Source organism: Mastigoproctus giganteus, chromosome 2 (assembly GCF_048544385.1).
Source record: "Mastigoproctus giganteus isolate SK-2022 chromosome 2, ASM4854438v1, whole genome shotgun sequence".
Classification (NCBI taxonomy): Eukaryota; Metazoa; Arthropoda; class Arachnida; order Uropygi; family Thelyphonidae; genus Mastigoproctus; species Mastigoproctus giganteus.
In genome coordinates, this window is record NC_143576.1 from 29679359 (window position 1) to 29699067 (window position 19709).

At 35.4% G+C, this 19709-nt stretch overlaps 1 protein-coding gene across 3 annotated transcripts in view; it reads right to left on the reverse strand.

Moving 5' to 3' along the window:
• The window catches only part of LOC150089241 (solute carrier family 12 member 2-like), a 544391-nt gene that overhangs the window by 45986 nt on the left and 478696 nt on the right, over positions 1-19709 (reverse strand). For all 3 annotated transcript variants that reach the window (XM_090388535.1, XM_090388531.1, XM_090388539.1), the window contains one exon: positions 4614-4844. In XM_090388535.1, the coding sequence (XP_090244661.1) occupies positions 4614-4844 (231 nt within the window). The remainder of the gene's footprint in view (positions 1-4613; positions 4845-19709) is intronic.

The window sequence follows — 19709 nt, forward strand, 5'->3', positions numbered from 1 at the left end:
TGAAAATTGAGCAGTTGTAGCATAGGTATACATTGGAATAGATTGATGATTAATCTCTTTCTTACTGCTGAAGATGGAATTTGTTTTTCATTTTGTGTTTCTGAATTTTTTTCCCCATTTACAAAGTTCACATGTTTTGGAGTAGGGTGTATGGTTACCCTTGCAATTTGGATAGTCGAAAGATGCTGCAGCACAATCTGATTGGCATTCTCACTTGAACTGCAGTTAGATATATTGTTTCCGACACTTATAATGCCTGTGGGGACTGGGTTTCAGAACATGTGCTAGAACTCTGCAGTTTAAAAAGCTTACTTTAACTGACACACAAATCTTGGGCACTGAAAGTGAAAATAATACTCCATATTGGTGTGAGATTATTGTCCTTACGGTTCATGATCCTCTTAGTACGGATCACTTTTTGATCATGCACTTTCTGAAAAATTTCTTCTTCTGGGACAGTCAGATTCCATACTATTATTATTTCCTTGGAGATGTTCAGAACTTTGGCTGAAGTGTTTCTATATAAGTAGAGCCTCTACCACTTTTTGAGAACTTGCAGCAGATTCATTGCATTTCTACACAAAAAGTAGAAAGTCAGGATGAGAAACAGTGGAATAAGTGGTGAAAAGGAACTTGTTTTTAATCTCTGGGGTTGTCTCATGGTCAGTCTGTGAAGTCTTTAGCCATGAACTCGTTAACTCTAAAGGTGGGAAGACATTCAAATCCATTTTTGCTCTTTTAGTTCTGGGGATTGCTCTTCAGCCCAAGTTTCTAGTCTTGCCACATAGAGGGCAGGAGCATTGCAAACTAATGACCAAGCAGCTGAGAAAGATAAGATGAGTTAGTAATAGAAAGAGAAATAAATAAAACTAAAAAATAAAGAAAGTGACATTCCCTTCTGGGTTTTAGTGTACTGCTTCTAGAATTAAAAGCTGCTGTTTATAACAAAAAAAAAAAAAAAAAAAAAAAAAGAGGAGGAAGAACTGGATATCAAACTAATATACATCTTTTATTGAGAAAATGCTTTGGAACTGTTTAAATGTTGAAAGTTGTTTGATATCTGGTCACTTCATGTAGGAAAATTATTCATTCTTTGATATTGAATTGAAATCATTCTTTGATTTGGTATATAAGTTATTGAATATTTAGCCATTAACAAATTAAAAAAAGGTTAATTCAAAGGCAGGTAAAAATCAAGAAGAGAGCCTTTGAGCTAGTAGAAATTGTAATTTGTTTTACAAATAGATTACAAGAAAATAAAAAACAGTATTCACTTTCAAGACCAGTATTGGTGAAAAGTACTTAATTAAAAAGAGACTGATGAGCCTTTTTCAGTCCGTATTCCAAAATAAGTTGAAAAATATAACAAATTTTGTCTGATGTAGTAATTAGTTTTTACATTTAGGGTATGGGGAAGCAATTTGTAGAAGAAAAAAAATTTAGTCTCTAGAAATGATGCAATCATTTCTGAATGTTGAACGGAGCAGTTCCTTCACTTGTCAACCAACGTGGTGAGGGAGCACCATCTTGAATGAATACTACAGTCTCCAAGCACTGCCTTTCTTGCAGAGTGGAAATAATGTGATCTCTTAGAAGAGTGCAGTACCGTGCACTAGTTACCATACACCTTACAGGGGGGCCATGAGGCATAGACTCTTCAAAGAAAAATGGTCCACTATAAACTCTGCTGTGAATCCACACCATACTGTAGTGTATGGATTTTGTAGTGGTCTTTCATGCACAGCAGGCGGACAAGAAGTTCCCCATATTCAGCAGTTTTGTGCATTTACAGCACCACGAAGAGTGAAATGTGCCTCATCAGACCACAAGATCATTCGAGCCCATGTATCATCAAGTTCCATACAAGCCAGAAATAGTAGAACAAAGTCTATTCATTGTCGCTGATCACAAGACTTTAGTTCTTGCACGTGAATCTTGTATGGGAGCCAGCATAAAATTATTCGAAGCACTTTACGTACAGTAGACGAAGGAAGGTTCAAGTCTCTTGACACTCCTTTGGCACTACTCACTGGTAGTGTTTTGCATTCTGACCTGGAGGCCATTGCAACCACCATTTCATCCAGTACCTCCATTCCGATATGTGGTCGTACCCTGCCTGGAATTACACCTAACTACTCCCTGGTCATTTCAAATTTCTTTATTAGTTTACAAAGCCCCATTGACATCAAAGGTCCTTTATGCAAACCTTCAAGTTTCCAATATTCACCTAGTGCTGCATTAGCGTTACTATTATTCTGGTAGAACAATTTTACTAAAAGAGCATGTTCTTTTTTGTAAGAGCCATAATGGTTACTGATGGTGGCATTGGCCTTTCTGCTTTTATCTAACAGGATGTCATTTGTGTAAGCAGCATGTCTTGAAGTAAATGACAACTTTTACATATGTGCAGTGCAGTTTTTCCCAGGTAGCGGAAATTTGAACTATTTTTTTTCTTCTACAAATCTCTTCCCCATACCCTAAATAATGATATACCCACCGATTTTCACAGCGCTAACTCTAACCATTTTGACACTAGGGTCTCCCTGAATAGGGAAATTTATTTTATAACCACCTGGTATTAAAAAATAAATAAGTAATCGAGGGAGGTTGGCCGTGCAGCATCTTTATGGCCAATAAGCCATTCCTTAATCTTCTTAAGTCTCAGAAGAAGGGAGCAAGGCAGCTCCCAAAATGTCAATCCCCCAAATAAATTACATTAGCATAGGCATACGATACAAGAAAGCAAGCTTATGCAGCATCAGCAAAAGAACACCCTCCCATTTCACCCCTCCATTTGTTCCAAATGCCTGTCCAGCTCAGCCTTAAATTTATTTAGCCTATCAACTTCCACAACAAAAGATGGAAGTCTGTTCCACCAATCAACTACCTGCTACCTAAAGGAAAATTTCTGCACATCTATTCTACAACTATCTTTCCTCAATTTGAATCTGTGCCCCCTCAAGTTCTTAATCTGAGTAAGAGGAAGAATCCCATCAGCATTCAGCTTGCTCAACCCATTCAAGGCCTTATACACCTCAATCAGATCACCTTGCAGGTGCCTCCTACTCTCCAGGCGCTGAAATTTGCAGAACTTAAGCCTTTCTTCGTAAGAGCACCTCTTTGTTCCCCTCACCAATCATATTGCCCTTCTTTGTACTCCTAGCAACTCTACATATTTCCTAAAATTAGGCCTCCAGACCTATACACAGTACTCTAGGTGTAGCCTGACCATTGCCTTGTATAATGGGATAATCACATCCCTGTCAGCAAAATTCCTATATATCATTGACAAGACTCCATGACCTGCCCTGGCAGCCTGTCTGCACTGTCAGCGAACTTCATATTTAACTGCACAATTACTCCAGGTCTTTTTCACTTTCCACTTCCCTGAGTTTAGTACCACACAGTTGGTACATTTTTCTTCGGTTATTGCTACCCATATGTGGTACTTTGCATTTGTCAATTTTAAACTTCAGTTGCCACTTCTCAGCCCATTTGTCCAACTTATCTAGATCCAGTTGGAGTAGCATTCTGTCTTTACTGTCGTTAAAAACCCTGCCAACCTTTGTATCATCTGCAAACTTGGACATTAAGCCTGATATACCTTCATCGATAAATACACAAAACAACAATGGGTCCAGCACTGAACCCTGGGGGACTCCACTAATAACATTAGTCCACGTAGAGTAGTATCCATTTATTACCATTCTCTGCCGTCTCCCACTCAACCATCCCTTTATCCATTGCAGTAACTTGCCCTTAATGCCATACCACTCCAATTTGTACAGCAGTCTTCCATATGAAACAGTATCAAAAGCTTTCCTGAAATCCAAGTATATGATATCAAAATTATTTTTTTCATCCAGTTCCTTTGTGACCACATCGTAGTATCCAATCAAATTGGTCAGACAAGACTTCCCCTTAACAAACCCATGCTGTGTCTGAGCTGTTACTGCTGTCTTGTCTAGGTGATCCTGTATCATCTGTTTAACCAGTGACACCATAATTTTTTCCTGGAACAGAAGTTAAACTAACAGATCTATAGTTACTTGTGTCATCTTTTGAACCCCCTTTGTGAATTGGACATTCATATTCATCTTTGTGGACATTCATATTCATCTGCTAATTTTGCATCATCTTTTTAGTTACTTTCTTTTGATGGATATATTAAACTACATGAAAGTATATAATGACAACTTTGTTGTTACACTTTTGTTTATCACTATTTGTGGTTGATACACCATAAGAGAAATTTGCTTTCAAATAAAAAATACATTTTGTAGTATAAACTGTATTCATGAGTGGCTATTTACCAGTATATTCTGTTGTGTGCGCTACTGGTTCACAATTGGTGTTTTAGATCATATTGCTATTAAAACGTTGCTATTAAAATAGTGCACTCAGCAATCATAAGTACTAATTTTTCTCTCTAAATTGTGTTATATTAGTCACCTAGAAAAGTGCTTCAAAATTAATTGAAGGTTTCAAAACTGCATCAGCAATCTTGTTTTGATGAACACAGTTTTGATTTTGAAGTTAAAATAATTCAAAAATCAAACACCCATATAATATTTAAATAAAGTTAATGGAGCATATATCTTATTATAACTTACCACCATCATCATATAGCCACCATACATCTATGGTGCCTTTCTTTTGTTTTCGCTGAAATTGGTTAACATTGGACAACACATCTTTAGGAATATCTTTAGAGAGCCCTTTCACAACTTGCGTGCTACTAGGAGCTGTTGGCCCTTCAGTTGCTGAAGCTGGACCATCACCTAAATGAACTCTTTCCACTGCAGGAGTAGAAGGAGGTGTAGATTCACGAGAACTACCTCCTGCTGAAGAAGAAATAAACATATTTTTACTAAAGTGAGAAGGAACAAACAGATATGAGTCATCTTTTATCAGAGTAGAGTACAAGGATGAATACAAAAATGTAAATAATTTGTAAAATAAAAAAAAGAAAAAAAAAAGAAAAAAAATTTTTTTTTTTTGTAATTAATGTATCCAGTATCTGAAATGGAAGGTAAATGATGTACATCTGTTGGAGTGTACTTGTAGAAACACTTGAAGCATCCTAAAATTTTGTAAGTAACAGATGTTTGAAATGATAAGAATAATAGAACTTTACTTATGATCCATGTAGTATTTGGGAAGGAAAATTTGTGTACTTAACCGATCCAATTAGGGATAGCAAATGATTATAAATACTTAGTTTAAATAAAGTGGTACCGGATTATGGTTGGTTGGTTGGTTATTAGGATTTTTATGGCGCATCAGCAACTGAAGCTATAGTGCGCCAAACCGGATTATGGAAACGAGAAAAGAAGTTAGGACACTGAAATTAAACATAAGTGTAAAGGGCATTATATCAGGAGGTGGACCACTAGTGGTCTGATTATGAATATGAAAAAAAAAAAAAACTGAACATGAAATCAAATTAAAAAAGAAAGTCTATTAAGATATAGGCATGATTGCTTCCTCTCCACGAGGAAACTTAACCATTCAAGACATTAAAACTGATTGTACTGAATGAATAGGCAATATGACAGATGTGCAGAAATTAGATATTCTTGGTTCTTGCATAATATTTGTTGCTTGCTTTTTGAAGAACTTTTATTTTCAGTTTATTAAATCTATAAATCATGAATTATTATTATTTGCTTATTATATTGATCACAGAAAAAGTGTGAAGGATGTGTGTTATTATATTTTAATTGTTATTAAAATCAAGAAAGAAATAAGTAAAGTACATAAAGGGACAGTTGACAGAATATTACAATCAAACGTAAGTGTTGCTACTTGCTTAATTTATTAAATCACAGAACATAAAATACACATTGCATTTCAGATTTTATTAAAATCCAGAAGGAAGTGAGTACATTACAAAATATTGGGTGAATATTATGTTGAAGTATGTGAATTGAAGCAAAAACAATTTTTATATATTATGAATTAAATTAGTAATCAACTGGCAAAAAGTTAATTAGGTAGTTATTTACTTTTCAAAGAAAAGTAAATAAACAATAAATAAAGTTGTTAAACAGAAAATGAAAATTCAATTTAAAAAATTTAACATATCTGAAATGTAATGCACTGCAAACTTGTTTATTAACTTGAAAGTGATTCTTGCACTGCTTCTATTGAAATGAGCAGAAGCCTGAAAAACAAGATGCAGGATATTTCAGGGAGTCATTGCAGTACAAGTAAACACATGGGTTGTGTTAGGGTAGCTAAGAATAGAAACAGGTGCATGTATACCAATGCTAGGAGTTTGGTAAATAAATTTGATGAATTTGAGGTATTGCAAAAAGCATCAAAGGCAGATATTGTTGGGATATCAGAGACGTGGTGTCACACAGATGCAGAATTGGAATGCACAATGCACAATTGGAATTTTGGGAGTACGTCTACAGAAAGGATAGGAAGGGAGGAGGGGTTATGCTATTAGTTAAGAAACACAAAATCCAAGGAAGTGAAGCCAGTGGACAGCGCTGGACAGTGCAGTGTCGAGTCAGTTTGGTGTGACATAAGCATTGGGAGATCAAAATTAAGAGTAGGAGTGTGCTATAGGCCTATTGACTCTGATGAGTATAATAAGAAACTGTACAGGGAAATAGAGTGGGCCAGTAAATCAGAGAGTCTTATAATGGGGGATTTTAATTTCCCAGATATTGACTGGAATTTGTGGGTTGGTCACTCACACACTAGCAAGGCTTTTGGGGATTTATTGGACGATTGTTTTATAAATCAGCATGTTCGGGAAGCAACTAGAGGGAGCAATACTCTTGATTTGATTATCAGTAGTGATTCTTCATGCATTAAGAATCTGCAGATACAGGAACCACTAGGTGGCAGTGATCACAGTGTGCTGAAGTGGGATTTACTCAAGGAGGTAACTACCATCAGGGGTAAAGGGAAGGATTTTTGCTTTCGTAAAGGCGACTATGATGGTTTGAGACAGTATTTAAATTCTATACAGTGGGAACAACTGATGATGTTACCAACAGCAAATTGAAAATGGGAAGCATTCAAAGAACTTATCTTGGAAGCTACTAGGCTTTACATATCAACTAAGAAATATTGTTCAAGGTTTAGGCCTAAATGGATGTCAGATGAACTAATGAGACATATGGCAGAGAAGAAAAATGCATGGGATACATACAAATTAACATGTGACACAGAAGCCTATGGTAGATACAAGTTGATCTGTAACCAAGTTACAAGGAAGGTTAGGCAGGCGAAGGCAGATTACGAGAAATCTTTGGCAAGGGATGTAAAGAAAAACAGCAAAGAGTTCTTTACTTATGTAAACTGTAGAAGGAAGCGGATGAATCAGATTGGTCCACTTGATATCGATGGTTCAACTGTTGATGATCCTGCTCAGGTAGCTAACAAACTAAATGAATATTTTGCATCAACATTCACACATGAGGAGTTATTCAGCGAGGGGAATGCCAGAGGTGTATTCAACTCTGGCAGTAAGCTACAGAATCTTGTAATAACTGAGAGTAAAGTGGAGGAGAAATTGTTGAAGATAAACACAAAAAAGACACCTGGGTGGATGGGATCAATCCAATTATATTAAAGGAGGCAGAAAAGGAAGTAAGCAAACCCTTAGCCATAATTATGAGAGCTTCCTTGAACTCAGTGGAGGTACCCACAGACTGGAAATCTGCAAATGTGACCCCAATTCACAAAGGAGAATCAAAGGCTGACACAAGTAATTATAGACCTGTGAGTTTAACTTCTGTTCCAGGAAAATTAATGGAGGCACTGGTTAAAAAAGCACTGCAGGATTATCTAGACAAGACTTCAGTTATAGCTTGGACACAGCATGGTTTTGTTAAGGGGAAGTCTTACCTGACCAATTTGATTGGATACAATTATGCTGTCACAGAAGAACTGGATGCAGGGAATAACTTTGATATTACATGCTTGGATTATATGCTTAGAAAGGCTTTTGATACTGTTGCACATGGAAGACTGCTGCACAAATTGGAGCAGTGTGGCATTGGAGGCAAATTTCTGCTATGGATAAAGGGGTGGTTCAGGGGGAGAAGACAGAATGGTAATCAATAGACACTGCTCATCGTGGACTAATGTTATTAGTGGAGTCCCTCAGGGTTCAGTGTTGGGTCCATTATTGTTTTCTGTATTTATAAATAATATTGATGATGGTATATCAAGCTTAATGTTCAAGTTTGCAGACGATACAAAGGTTGGCAGGGTTGTTAAGGACACTACTGACGCTATGCTGCTGCAACAGGACCTGAAAAGGTTGAGCAGATGGGCTGAGAGGTGGCAAATGAAGTTTAACATTGACAAATGTAAAGCACTACACATGGGAAACAGCAACCCCAGAGCAACGTATCAACTCTGTAGTAGTAGACTGACAGTGGTAGAGAATGAAAAGGACCTGGGGGTAATTGTGCAGGCAGATATGAAGTTCTCTGAGCAGTGCAGATGGGCAGCAAGAGTAGCTCATGGTGTCTTATCAATGATATGCAGGAATTTTTCTAGCAGGGATAAGGAGGTGATTATTCCCTTGTATAAGGCAATGGTCAGGCCACACCTTGAGTACTGTATACAGGTCTGGAGGCCCCATTTCAAGAAGGATGCAGAGCTGCTGGATTGAGTACAGAGAAGGGCAACAAGATTAGTGAATGGAACAAAGGGGTGCTCTTATGAAGAAAGGCTTAAGTTTTGCAAATTAGTGTCTGGAGACTAGGCACCGGCGAGGTGATCTGATAGAGTGTATAAAGCCTTGAATGGTTTGAGCATGCTCAATGCTGATGGGATTCTTCCTCTGGCTCAGAATAATCACCTGAGAAGGCATAAATTCAAATTGAGGAAAGACAGATGTAGGACAGCTGTGCAGAAATTTGCCTTTAGCCAGCAGGTAGTTGGAACAGACTTCCATCCCTTGTTGTGGATGTTGATAGCCTAAATAAATTTAAGGCTCAGCTGCACAGGTATTTCGAACGAACAGAGGGGTGAAGTGGATGGTTTTTTCAGGATGGTTTTTTTTTTTTGTTTTTGTTTTGGCTGATGCTGCATAAGCTTGCTTTCTTGCATCATATGCCTCTACTAATGCTAACTTGCATATTAACTAACTTGTTTAGATGGGTTCCAATCACCAACTTTTATTCTCAGGAAATGTTTAATTCAACGATTTCTTTGAACACCAGTTTGTGTGTGTGCATGCACACACACATTCAAAGAAAGTGCATCACCAAGGAATTTCACATTTCGAACCCTTTTTTGCGATCCTATGTTACATTAATGACTAGCATCACAAAGAGAAATATAAACAAAAGATATTTATCAATAGTTAAGGCGAAACTAAGTAATATTTGACAGGTGCTCTCAAAATATTGCAAAATGAGCATTTTCAACCTTTATACAACAGCTTTGGTAAACATAATTATGGCTGAAATGTTAATAGAAGTCCACAATTTGCTTCAGTTTGTTTTAAATGGAAAACAAAACGAAAAGTTGACCAGGTGCAAACTAATATTTAGTTGAACCGCCTCTAGCCCTGATGACAGCAGCACATCGCTGAGGCACTGACAAGATCAATTTCTAAAGATAATCAACTGATAATTCTTGGTTCCAAACAAGAATTATGGCTTCCTGAATTTTGCAAAGGGTCTTTGGTTTCTTTCTGGCAACTGCAGATTCCACACGCCAACAGTTCTCTATAGGATTCAGGTCCGGGCTGTTTCCTGGTCAGCTAGGAGTTGTAATGGACCATTCTTCCAACCATTTTTTTGACCTGTAACAAATGTAAACACATTACTGTGGAACCTCTGGTGCAGAAATGAAGCTAAAGTTGTTGTTATATGATTTTTTAGGAGCATTAGCAACTAAGGCCATATTGCTCTGGGGATACGCAATGGTCATTCCCTAACCTTTTCACATCCTCCGTATTTGGTGGTCACAGGCTTGAACCCCAATCTAATCAAGAAGCGTGTGCTATGCACTGCTGCTCCTGCCCACGGTGGCGCCTGAAGCTAAAGTAACTACAAAAGTGCCTACTTAAACATTTCACCCGATGACAAGGAGCAGAGTCATCCTGAAAGATGCAGTTTTTATTATTATTATTATTAGCTAGATGGTGCAAGGAAGCCTGAGGCTTATGCTGCACCAGCCAAAAAAAAAAAAAAATTCCCCAGTTAACCTAAGAGAGTGTGTGTGTGAGAGAGAGAGAAGTAGAAGGGAATCACCAAGAAAGAGAAAAATGATGATATCCAGCTCAGGACCCTGGGTGTGCCAATCATATGTGAGCCCCTGGGGTTAATTTACTTGGCAGGTTGAAATGGTCTCTAATGGCTGGCAGAAATTTGCCTTCCAATATAGTCAGGTATTCATTGGCATTTACGGAACCTCTTTTAAACTGCAGGTGACCTACTTCGCAATATGAAATGCACCCCCATATCATTTGGCTGGTAGGGAATTTCACTGTAGACATCATACAGTCTGGATGGTATTCTTCACGACGTCTACGGCAAATCGTTTGACCCCATCAGAGCCATGCAGGTTGAATTTCTTTTCATCCGAAAAAATAACTGACTTCTACTGCTCAGGGTCCATTTGACATGCTCCTTACACCAAATTAATTGGGCCTTTTTCATTTTTTGTGTGAGGAGGTCTTCTTAGGATGACGGGCTACAAGTTCATTTTTGAAGATGCATCTGACTGTTACCACTTGCTACCACTCCTGTATGTTCTTCCCATTCTCTTTTCAGCTCAGACGAAGCTTTACGGTTCTTAAGGCATAAACGCTTCAAAATGCGGTTCTGTTTTGGCGTAGAGACTCGGGTTTTTTTTTTTTTTTTTTTTTTTTATGCGAACCCCAAACATGAGAGGTATTACAACCTATAGTACTTAGTACCGTGCTTGGGTTGGAGGTTGAGAAGATGAGAGATATTTGTTGACATTGGACTTGAACTTCTGTAGATTGTAATTTTCAGGAAATACGTATGAAGAAAGGTTGTTCCAGAAAACAGCAGTTGAATGAATAAATGAGGAAGATGAAAAGTTGGTTCTGTGGGTTTGAAGTTGGACAGTAAATGGATGTTGGCTGGTGGCGGCACGTGTTTGGACTGTTTTGAAAGAGAAAGTGGGAATTATAGAAGCCAATTCAGAAGAACAGTGCCCGTGGAAGTATCTGTAGAAGAGGCATGCAGCAGAAGCAGTAAGTCTATGAGAAAGCGAGTAGAGAGACTCTGTTAGAGATGAATCATTAATTAACCTAACTGCCCTCTTCTGAATGGAATCAAGAAGCCTGAGAGAGGTTTTGGGGACACCACCCCAGATGTGGGAACAATATTCCATGGCAGGGCGGATTTGCGATTTATACAGAGTGAGCAGCTGTTCAAAAGAAAAGTAATGCCAAGAGCGAAAGAGAACACCAAGTTTTTTAGATGCAGAGGAAGCAATATTTGTAATGTGCTTGTGTGAAGAGAGATTAGAAGTCAGGGTAATCCCCAAAAGAGATATATCATTTTGCCTAGAAATCGGAGTGTCACTAAAAGCATAGAAGCAGAAGAATCCTTTTTTGTGAGATATAAGACAAGACTGAGTTTTAGAAGGGTTGAAATCAACTAAGTTGTCTTTGCCCCACTGGAGAATTACCTGAAGATTGGCATTTAAGGAATTGGTAGTAGATTTGAGAAGTTGAAATCTTCTCGTTTGCATCTGGTTCCTTTTTTCCCTATCAGCAGAACCTGTATTCTTGAGATTGGAAAGAAATCTACTCACTGTTGACTGATTACAAGACACTGTAAAAGCAATATGACGGAAAGAACATCCTTCTTCACATAAAGCAACAATAGCACTCTTTCTTCGTGGTGTCAACTGCACATAATTCATCATCCTGACACAAGCAAGGAATGACTGCAACTCTTGCAGAGCATGCTTATATAACTGAAATTAACAGCTGATGCAATATTATGTCATCACCTATGCGTGTCAATCCTATCTGATGCAATCTGTAAGAAATAATGCCATATACTTACGTTATTTGGACGACAGTTACAATTTTAAGGGTGATGCACTTTCTTTGAACACCAATGTGTATATATATATATATGCACATGCATATCTGTATGTATGTTCAAAAAATGAATTAAAGTGGTGTGATTAATCAATGATGTCTAAACTTGGAACAATTTCTTATGTGGTATAAGAGTAGTTTAATTTAGAGAGCATTAAAAATGCTCTATTACTTTTAATATTATAATAAATATTTTATTATATATTAGTGGTATCCACCATAATATTACAAATAATGCCATGATACTATAATAAGACTATCAATTTTAAAACATTTCTTATCTATTCCAAAAATACTTATACAATTTATACAAAGCTAGTGTAACATTTTGGGTGGACCCACTCGAGGGTAAGAAAAAATAAGAGGGATATAAAAAAAAAAATGGGAGGGAGAAGAAATAATTATGGGAGTTTATTCAGGATACTCCTGGTTCATTAGGACTAACCTCATTGCTAAAAGGTTACGGGTATGTTCTATAGTTATTTAGGAAAGATTCTGAAAATATGAAAATGCTCCAAGGTGATTTATAATCACTGAAGCACGATTTGTATGCATCGAGATTTCAGAATTCAAATTTTGGGTGTTTTGTCTCTTTTCAGCTCAGACGAAGCTTTACGGTTTTTAAGGCATAAACGCTTCAAAATGCAGTCCTGTTTTGGCGTCGAGACTCGTTTGCATCCGGTTTAGCAGAACCAGTATTCTTGAGTTTGGAAAGAAAACTACTCACTGTTGACTGATTACAAGACACTATAAGCAATATGACGGGCTACAATGAATGCCATATTATGGCTCATTTCCCATATATGTGATGATTTCAGTCTCATTAATTTTTGTATTTAAATACAGGTACAAAGTTCCAGAACTAGCAATCATTGTGGGACTTTTTGTATTTTTCTTGTTTTAGAACAAGAAAAAAAAAAAAAAAAAAAAACGCATAATCTAACCAAATATTAATTATAAAATAAATTTCATACAAGACTGGAAAAAAAAAATAAATAATAAAATATATAGAGAATATTTAGTTTTATTTACTTGCCAAAATATTTTTCTTATATATTCTTTATAATTCAAAAATGCAAATGGAACAGTAATGCATCATTAGTTAAGTATAAAATATCTTAGTTGATAAAATACAGTACATTATTTCACCTGCATTCTAGGTGCAATAGTTTCTATACAAATACTGCCCTCAATTTCATTCGTAATTTTTGTCTGTGACCTACGAGTGTTTTTCAACAGCTATCATATGATCACTGATTACTATAATCAAAAGCTATACAATAATGTGCTGTTTAACTTATGCATTATATGTCATGTTGATGCATTCGATTCAGCAGAACTTTTATTCCGTTATCAGCAGATATTTTACTATTATAATAACATTTTCTGCAGCTGTCTAATGCTTTTCAGAACTAGCTTCCGACTTCTCTAGTACTTAAGCCGTATTTATTTTCAGTTAATTTTCTACATATATTTCCAATATTGCTCAGTTATTAACTTTTGTGCTCATTTCTTATAATTAAAATTTCATTATGTTTCTCTATTTCTGCACTGGCCTTTTCGATTGAAATTTTAAATAAACCCACAAAAGGTTTTCAGCAAGTTTGTCATTGTCATAACCATGCTATGATTGGATTGTTTAATTATCTGTTGATGATCAAAACTCAACACATGTCTCTCACTGGTTGCTCACAGTGGAAAGTGACAGTTATTGAAAGTCAACCTGTATGTTATATAAATTTGAAAAGCACTTTTTGAAATTATATTCTGTATCTAAGAATGTTATATAGCTGTCATGCTTTATTATGTAAAGAAATTCAAAACTCTTTAATTTTTGTTCCTAAATGCAATTCTCTTCAGCTGTAAGACAATTTCCATATCTTTAACTCTTGATAGTATGCATAAGTTTGACTGATATTGGTGAATGTGTTTCGTTGGATCGCTATGGAAATCTATCACAGCAAAAAAAGGTTCCTTTAGTTGATTCTTGCCAAATTTTCACAGTATTACATGACCAAATGCTACTGCATCACATATTACAGCAGTCTGAAATTCAATTCAGCAGTGAATTGAATTTTAGAAGTGAATAGCATCAGAAGAGCACTAATCAATAAAACTGTCTGGCACCAAATATAAATTACTTGGTTTAACATTACTCATTTAGAATTTTGTACTCAGATTTTCTAACCTGAAAATACAAAGTAATATTATTAAGTGTACCCCCCCCCCCCAGCACAAATTAAAAAAAAACTAAGAATACTGTGCTTCTACTTAAAAATGTTTTTTGGATAGCCAGTTTTCAGATGTACCTTTTTGGCTGAGAAATATGCTCTTTCAAGTTTGCTTCCTGACCTAGATTCAAATTAGGTTTGGTTAGTTCACCGCCATTATTCATATAAGCATAAAACAGCACTAGAAGTGATGTGCTGCAATGCATATCTGCATTGAAAATGCAGGCAAGTGCTGTGCCGTAAAGGTACATGAAATTAACAACTACTCAGTATTGGCACTGATTGAATGCTTGGCTTTTGTTTATAGGCTTGGCACACACTTTATTTTTTATTTTGCTTGTGTTGATGTTAGTTTATGTATATGAATAAAATTTTTATAAAATATTAAGGTTTGTTCCCATTTACAGCTTTAGCAAAAATGAAAATTTCACTTTTAGCAATGAATTCCAAACTTAATTTTCAACCGTTATGAATGAATTTTCAGAATCCTGGGGATGTTGGAATGTTGATTTTTTTTAACATTCCTAAAATCATGGTATGTTGAATGAGTTCCTCTCACATTTAGGTGGCAATGAACGTGTTAAGCAGTTATACTGATTATTTCAGTGCCAGATGAATAAAAGTCGATTCAACATTTTTATTTTAACTTTCCTGACAGATTCCACTTCTTAAAATTTTTCTGTTATTCTTTTAAAACTGGAAATCAAATCTTCCCACATATTTCTCCACAAATATTCTCTAAATGGTTATACAGTATTTTCACATTGTTAAACATGGAACAGGAATCCCTCCAGAACTTGCAGTTCTGGAGGGATTCCTGTTCCATGTTCAGATAACAAGACATATTTGTGAATAAAAATTTGTCTACATGGTGTTGTGTTTTTTTTTTTTTTTTTCCATATCAGTCCAGTCTTCTTAAACAAAATAACCCAACAATTATTTGCTTCCATGTAGTAGGTAATACCAGATTTAGGTAGTCTGTATGTACCAGGAACCAAGACCATTTAATAAGATTGCAGGGGGGGGGGGACGTAGACTAACATAGTTCTAGGATTGTTGCAAACCTTGGGGAAGTTGGAGTAACTACACCACTGCTGCAACCTTTGAAATGTGATGCAGGGGAGTACGTTGTTTGTTGCACCCTTTCAATTCATGCCATACTTGTCAGTATCAGTTTTTTCGCATAGGAAGGCTTTAATTATAGAACATGAAGAAAGGGGCATTCAGTTATAATGTATGATCAATATTTTAAGTGTCCCACATCAAATTAAGGGAATGTAAAAAAAAAAAAAAAAAAAAATACAAAACCAAAATAATTTAGTGCACAATGTTGGTAGCCTGTACCCCCACTGCCACCAGCCTGATATATACAATGTTGCATGGATGTGTTGTTGCCTAGCTGTAGATTTGTTTACGACTTACATTAACATTTTTACCAGATGTATTTTGGACTTGGTTTTGTAATGCTTTGAAGATTGCCATGTTTATTATACCCGATTGAAAATTAACATTTTATTATTCGTTATGTTCACTAAATGGTCAAGTGCTCAAAGTGTATGTGTGTATTTTAATCTGGTTCCATCACCTTGTTCTGTACTGCCAACCTAAACTTTTTTTTTTGTTACATAAATGGAAAATGAAGGGTTTTTTCATATTTTAATGGCATAATTATTGCTTTTCTCCTATCCCCTCCCATAATTTTTTTATAGGCCCTTAGTCTTGCCAACTATGGTTTTGCCAAAATGCATTACTTAGAATACTGTGCGAGCATCTGAATTTATAACTGTTGAGTTATTTTGACATATTTCATGTTCTAACTTCAATTTCACACAGTGCCTGTGGGATATCAGAAAGAGCCATCCAATCATCTAAGCTTTGCTTTCACAGAAGTGAAATGTGAATTTCACAAAATATAGACATCTGCCAAATACTGAGTGGACATCTGAATTTAAATTTGAAACGAGCAACCTTAAATTCTAAAAAATACAATAAAAATGTTATTAATATTGGTTTCTCTCACTTAGTTTTGTTTGATATTTGTAAGTGAATCAGCAAATCATATTTAATAGAAAATCACTTTAAATTAGTAAAAAAGACAAAATTTTTTTTCTATAATTGAAACAAAAAAGGTGTCTCAGAGACATGAATTTATTTATTCAATTTAGGGCATGGATGATAGAAGGCTAACAATGCATTTGAGATTTTTTTAGACTACTTTATATAAGGAGGGGTATGCCACGAATAAACTGCAGGGAATGGGAGAAGTGAGTGAAGTCACCTTTACAAGAAACTGGCATTTGTATTGGGATAATGCCCGATTAAACATCACAAAACAAAAATCTATAATCTATTATATAATTAGAGAATACAGAGGATCCCCACTTTACAATATTCCAGAGATACCACTGTATTGTGAAAATACCATAATACCAAATAACACACTGTTTTTTGGTAAATTGTTCCAAGATCTCAGAAGTTGAAATTTTCGCTATTTTTCTCTCTAATTCAGCTATTCATCTCTCTAAATGGTCATTTTTATAATGGAAATTGTATTAGTTTTATATAAATTTATGTCAAATAAGCACAACACAGAAAAATCACTTCAACTAAAGGATGCAAAAACAAAGCACTCGTCTAACACGTTTACAATTGCTGCTATTGGCTGAGAGGAAGGACCATGTGGTCTGGTTGGAGACAAACGTAAGCCCATCCCATCATAAAGTGAAATAAGTAGGTGCCGATTAACATGATCACTGGTTAGTGGAATCAGCCACTTTAATTTCAAAAAATCAATTCAAATCATTAAAATACACTGCACCTTTGTTGTTATCATATGTTCGGTTAAGAATCTACTTTGAATGCCTCTGATATTTTCTAAAGCACATTTCTGGAGGTCACTTACATAAACAATAAAATCAATTTGCAGTTTCTTATTGGGCTTTTCTGTTAGTGTAATCTATTATAAATGGGTAGTAAACTCAATCTTATTGCATTTAAGATAATATCGATAACTAGAATCCTGTGGGTTTTATGTTATTACAGTGAAATGTGTTTCCTCTTTGCTGAAATCTTCAATCATATAAAAAAAACAAATAAATTATCAGAATCTTCTCTTTAGTCCTATTTTTTAAGCTTCGTAAATTTGTTACTCCTATCTCACTTGTGCATGCTGTGTTCTTTGTTACTAATTGCTTATCTTTACTGTTTTAAATTTTACAACAAAAAAAAAATTCAGTAAACAGAAATATCAATTAGTTAGTATGTATATATTACAGTATTAAGCTGTGTACGTAATCATAATTTTTTCATATCATTTATTGTTAATTGGTAAGGTAATAAAGTGTAAATTTGTGCTTTATATCTTTACTTTTATTGCCTGTGGATAATATTCCTCCCTTTTTGCTTATTAGATTTGCCATTTAATAGAATTAAAATTCAATTTTCAAATGTGATCACAATGACCGGCGCTTACTACATGTTGTATAGCATTAGCAAGGGGCACATGATGCAAGAAAGCTAGCTTATATAGCATCAGCAAAAAAAAACCAACACACACACACTTCTCATTTCACTCATCCACCCACTCCAAATGTTTGTCAAGTTCTGCCTTAAACTGTTTAAGCTATTAACTTCTACAATGATAGATGGAAGTTCGTTCCAGCAATCAACCACCTGCTGGCTAAAGGCAAGCTTCTGCACATCTATCCTACAACTGTCTTTCCTCAATTTGAATTTATGCCCTCTCAGGTGATTATTCTGAGCAAAAGGAAGAATCCCATCAGCATTGAGCATGCTCAAACCATTCAAGGCTTTATACACCTCAATCAGATCACCTCGCAGATGCCTAGTCTCCAGACACTGTAATTTGCAAAACTTAAGCCTTTCTTCGTAAGAGCAACCCTTTGTTCCATTCACTAGGGAACAGTATTTTGTTATGGAAAGTCCATCATAAAGTGATTTGATCTTACAGTGGGGGTCCACTGTTTAAAAATTTTTTTTTTAATGATAAAACAGATTTTAGCTCATATAAATGATCATCTTTTTTTTTTAGCTAGTTTATGGAAAAAAAGTTTAAAAATATTATTTCCCTAATATAAGTAAAATTCATAACATTCTGTTTGGATATTGTATTGAAAATATGAATCAATATTATTAAGCATGGACAATCTTAAAATGATAGGCAACCTCATCAATGATAAAACAAGAAATTTGTGTATCAAGAGAAGAATTTACTACTTTCAAATACTAAATATGATTTTTGCTTCTCGTAGTTTTATCTTCTGTTCGCTGATTCAAAATTTGAGCAACCCAAATATCAGTTATCAAATTTTAGTAATTTTTTTTACTATCAGATCATGTACTCAAGTAATTATAATAACTATAATGATAATTATAAAAATATAATAAATGATGAAAATGTAACTTCTTGAATACGTGCATGAACCCTTCTTATCATACCTGATTACACCTTTTGTAATGTTTGAATGTCCATGTTTGCAATTTCGTGCTGTAGATTAGTTTAAGAGTGACTTAACTGTTTCTCTGTATGTTGAGTATACAGAGTTTGGTTGATTTCATCGATTTGTTGGATAATGTTTTGCAACAGACAACACAGCACAGGTTTCTGTTCATTTTTGGAGCCTATTCAAATGATAAATATTCATCACAATATTATTAATTATGATAATATTCTGATGATATATCAATGTTTAAGGTTTTGGATTGAGCAAGCTCAATGTTTGATGGCATTCTTCCTCATGCTCAGAACTGCACACATGAAGGGGCATAAATTAAAATTGAAGGATGGTTTCAGAATAGATGAGTAGAAGTTTGCCTTCAGGCCAACAGTGGATTGATTGTTGTTCCACAACGACAGATCGAACAAACTTCCATCTGTTGTTGTGGAAGTAGGTAGTTTGAATAAACTCAAGGAAGACCTAGACCAACTATTGGAGGGTATGGACTAGAGATGTGGGAAGTTCCCCCCCTTTGGCTGATGCTGTATAAACTTGCTTTATTGCATCATTTCCTACTACTAGTACTAATGATGACCGGGCTAGCCAGGTGGGTAAAGTGCCTGCCTCTGGCAACCCAAAGGTCATGGGTTCAAATCCTACCTTGGGCTTGGATCAGAGTAAACTAACAAAAAAATAAATAAATTTTAAAAAAATAAAAAATAAAAAACTAGTACTAATTTATGACTCTTTAGTATTGATAACTATGCCAACTTTTGAAAGTCTTAAGTTGGAAGCCATGCATCCAGAACACTTACTAGACTAAACTATTTGCTTATTTGTAGATGTTTCTGTATACACTTAGGAATTCTGTTCTCAGGTCAAAGCAAAAATGTACTCAGACAGAGATGAAAAGAAAAGTCACCTGTATTTAAGTAAAGTATATTGAATGTTCTG